Source organism: Humulus lupulus, chromosome 7 (assembly GCF_963169125.1).
Source record: "Humulus lupulus chromosome 7, drHumLupu1.1, whole genome shotgun sequence".
Lineage (NCBI taxonomy): Eukaryota > Viridiplantae > Streptophyta > Magnoliopsida > Rosales > Cannabaceae > Humulus > Humulus lupulus.
In genome coordinates, this window is record NC_084799.1 from 155,946,776 (window position 1) to 155,950,235 (window position 3,460).

A 3,460-nucleotide genomic window follows, 5' to 3' on the forward strand; every position below is an offset into this window, starting at 1 on the left:
AATTTCGAGGACGAAATTCTTTTAAGTAGGGGAGAATTGTAGTGTCCCAGAATTTTACTTAGTTAGATAGTAGTAGTAGTAGTAGGTAGTAATAGCTTATAGTATGTTAGTTTTAGCAAATATTGGTTCAACCCGGTATTTAGTTGGATACTCATAGCAATAGATATGGATTTTATAAGTTTAACCTATAGTTTAGAAATATTAATTATAACATTAGGTTTAATTTTTTTAGTACTTATGATTATTATAGTATAGTATAGGTTTATGATATTAGTAGCCTTGTTTGTGAAAAATGGGGTGATTGCATAAGAATAAATTAATTATGATATTATTAAAAAGTGTTATGGATCAAGCATACATAAAGCACAAAAGCCCAATATGTTTTTGGGCTTAGTAAATTCGAAATCAGCCTAGGGAATTAGATTTTTTTATTTTATGGTTAGTTAAGATATTTGTGGATTATGTTGTTATTTACATAATTAAATAGATTTTTTGTAACTCACTACACCAAATACCCATTTCCATAACACATGAATATAATACTAATAAAAAATTATTATGGTAGTGTATTATATTTTGCAACTTTATGAAAAAAGGGTGGTAATATATTGCACCATCCCACCACTTAGCTTTTTTTTTTTTTTTTTCATTTCTGAGACCTGAGAATCTCTTCAACATTTCTGAGACCCGAGGCACCCATTTCCTTTCTCTTCAACATTTCTGAGACCCGAGACACCCATTTCCTTCAACATTTCAGAGACCCATTTCCTTTCCTTCAACCTTTTTGAGACCCATTTCCTTCAACATATCGACACAAAGAAGAGACCCATTTCTTCGGCTTGGTATGGTCTCCGAACTCCTCACTCTCTCTCTCTCTTGTCTTTCTCTATCTCTTTGTCAACCTTCGATTTCCAGTCGTTGGGCTTCTCAACTCTTTTCTTCTCTTCGGTCTTGGCAAGCCAGGTAAGTATTTAGTTGTAGATGTTAGATTTATCAACTTGAATCTCATAGAATCTATAAAATTTGTGGTTTTCAAAATTAATTTTCGATTTTCCGTATGTGTTTTCGATTTTGCATATTGATTTTGCATATTGCTAGGATATATGTTTTGGTACAGTCTCATAGAATCTATTAAATCAGATTTTGCATATTTCAAAATTAAAATCTTTGGTTGAGTTTTATGTGTTTTGTCTTTCTGGGATATGGTTAGAGTGGAGTTTTGTCTTGAAATATACTTGTCCTGAAAAGATTATTTTGACTGGTGTAACAGCCTAAAAAAACAGTCAAAATAGTATTCTTGTAAAAAAGGGCTTAACCCATACGCAGGTGGCTCATAGTGTGTTGTTCAGTGTACTTGTGAGTTGTGACTTTAATGGACCGAAGAAGCTGATATGAGTATCATTCTCCTGAAATTATTGATGTTTGAAACAGATGAAACAAGTTATTGAATTTTTTTTTAAGCAGTATATACGTTAAAGATAGTAATAATAAATAACATCTATTCTGAAAAAAATATATATATTTATATATATTGCTTATTGGGACCTTCATTAACTGCTAAATTTCTCAGATGCTTATCATTGATATCATTGAGGGCGGTCAAGCCTCTCAAAACAATAGCTGAATAGATCAAATCTTTGGCCTTTACACTTTTTTTTTTAGACAAAACTAAATTTGATTTTTTTTAAATCCTCACATCCTAAACAAGAACTAGAAACAAAAGATTATGAGACCAAATTTCTAAGCTAATTTCCTAACACCACAAGCCTTTGTACATGGCAATTTGACATTCGGAGAAACACTTGCCACCATTATTTAGGAATTCTTTACAAGTAATCATTCAATGAAGCCGATCTTTGTTAGCATAGCATTCCTTACATTGCTAAGGTCTCTCCCTTTTAAGGTCCTACCAACTCCTTCAAATACAGAAAAAGAAGATATTTGACTTCTTGCAAGCCTCCTAGAAATGAATTCATGTGGAGGTACCTTGCAATCATAATCACCAACGTAATCATTGTCGTCATCATCGTTGTAATCATCTTCTTCTTCATGATCTTCACCATCCCTTTTGTCGTTAACAAGTTCATCGTCGTCGCCACCATCATGATGATGATCATCATCATACCATGAAGCATTCCTAGAGGCCTTCTTTGACTTGTGCCTGTAACTATTTGGCCAATTGGGAATGCTGACAGGTGCTGATTGTTGCATTATTCTACCTTCATGAGAGGAGTTAATACTACTGTTGCTACTTTCAAATCCTCCTCTGATAGCTTTGGGAATCATTCTTGCAGCAGTTGGAACATGCCTTGGAACAGACAAAGCAGACTCCCTGCTGGATCTGTTATTGGTCTTGGAACTAGAATTTGTTCTTTCTTTGAGAACAGACCAAACATCTTCTTCTTCAAAATCTCCATCCCTCAAAGCTCTCCATACCCCACTGCTCTGCCAGAACAAACCATACCCATTTTCCATGATTGCTGCCTATACATAGAGCCATGTAGCAAAAATAGTTGTTTTTATTCAAAAGAGCAATAAACGAAAAACATTTATACAGGGAATCAAGAGAGAGAAGTCTAGAAAAATAGGGACCTGGTTTGTTTAGGGAAGCAAGAATTTTTACCTTTTTCCTTGACGGGGAACTACCACGCCACAACTCTCCCAGATTCTAAATATATAGATATCTACAAACAAAGGGAATCAAAATTTAGTTTAGCAACCAATCTTTCTTTTCTTTTTCATCAGAAGAATTTTACAAAAATAGATAGAGAATGGAGTATAGTTTATTAGAATCAAAATATTTATATACTTAAATTCTAAGCTTACCAAGAGATGGCCGAAACTTCTTAGAGATATTGGCATATATGAAGAAGCCAAACTCTATAGGAACCAAAGAATAGTGCAAAAGGGCAAGTACAATACAAATTCTCCCAGTATGTGATAGGTGCTTGAGTATTTTACTTTTGGTCCCTTCAAGTCTGACTTTGACAAAGAAAGATAATGAGGGGTGGTGAACAAAAATTACAGTGAGCAAAAGAAACCTTTCTATGATGATACATTAATTATCTATTCTAAGAAGCTTTTAGATGACTACTGGTAGAGAATTATTCTATTTGTTATAGATTATAGTTTATGCATTTTAGGTGTTTGAGTGAATGTCTCAATAAGTACAAAATACTCAATAGAATTGTGTGTTATTTATTGTGTGAGTGGAAAATTACTACTGGTAGAGAATTTTTTTCTTTTCTTTTGATTCTCTCAGTTGGTGTTTTGTGTGAATTTACACAACTTGATGCATATCTTCTTCTATCTAAATGATCTTTTTTGGCTTTTCTTGATATGAGAATTGACACTAACTGTATTAGGCATTATTGTCAGTATTTATTTACACTCTTCCTTCTAAGATTTGTATGGAACAATTCATTTCCAATTTGTTTTATGTTCAAATAAATTCAAATTT

General features: G+C 32.9%; 1 protein-coding gene across 1 annotated transcript; it reads right to left on the reverse strand.

Moving 5' to 3' along the window:
• Positions 1-1,262: 1,262 nt before the first annotated feature.
• LOC133789967 (protein S40-7-like) lies at positions 1,263-2,513 on the reverse strand. The gene has a single exon (XM_062227607.1). The coding sequence runs from the start codon at positions 2,473-2,475 to the stop codon at positions 1,837-1,839; it is 639 nt and encodes a 212-aa protein (XP_062083591.1). The 5' UTR covers positions 2,476-2,513; the 3' UTR covers positions 1,263-1,836.
• Positions 2,514-3,460: the final 947 nt, after the last annotated feature.

Coding starts and splice junctions, on each gene's coding strand:
- LOC133789967 (XM_062227607.1), bottom strand. CDS start 2,475: ATGGAAAATGGGTATGGTTTGTTCTGGCAGAGCAGTGGGGTATGGAGA.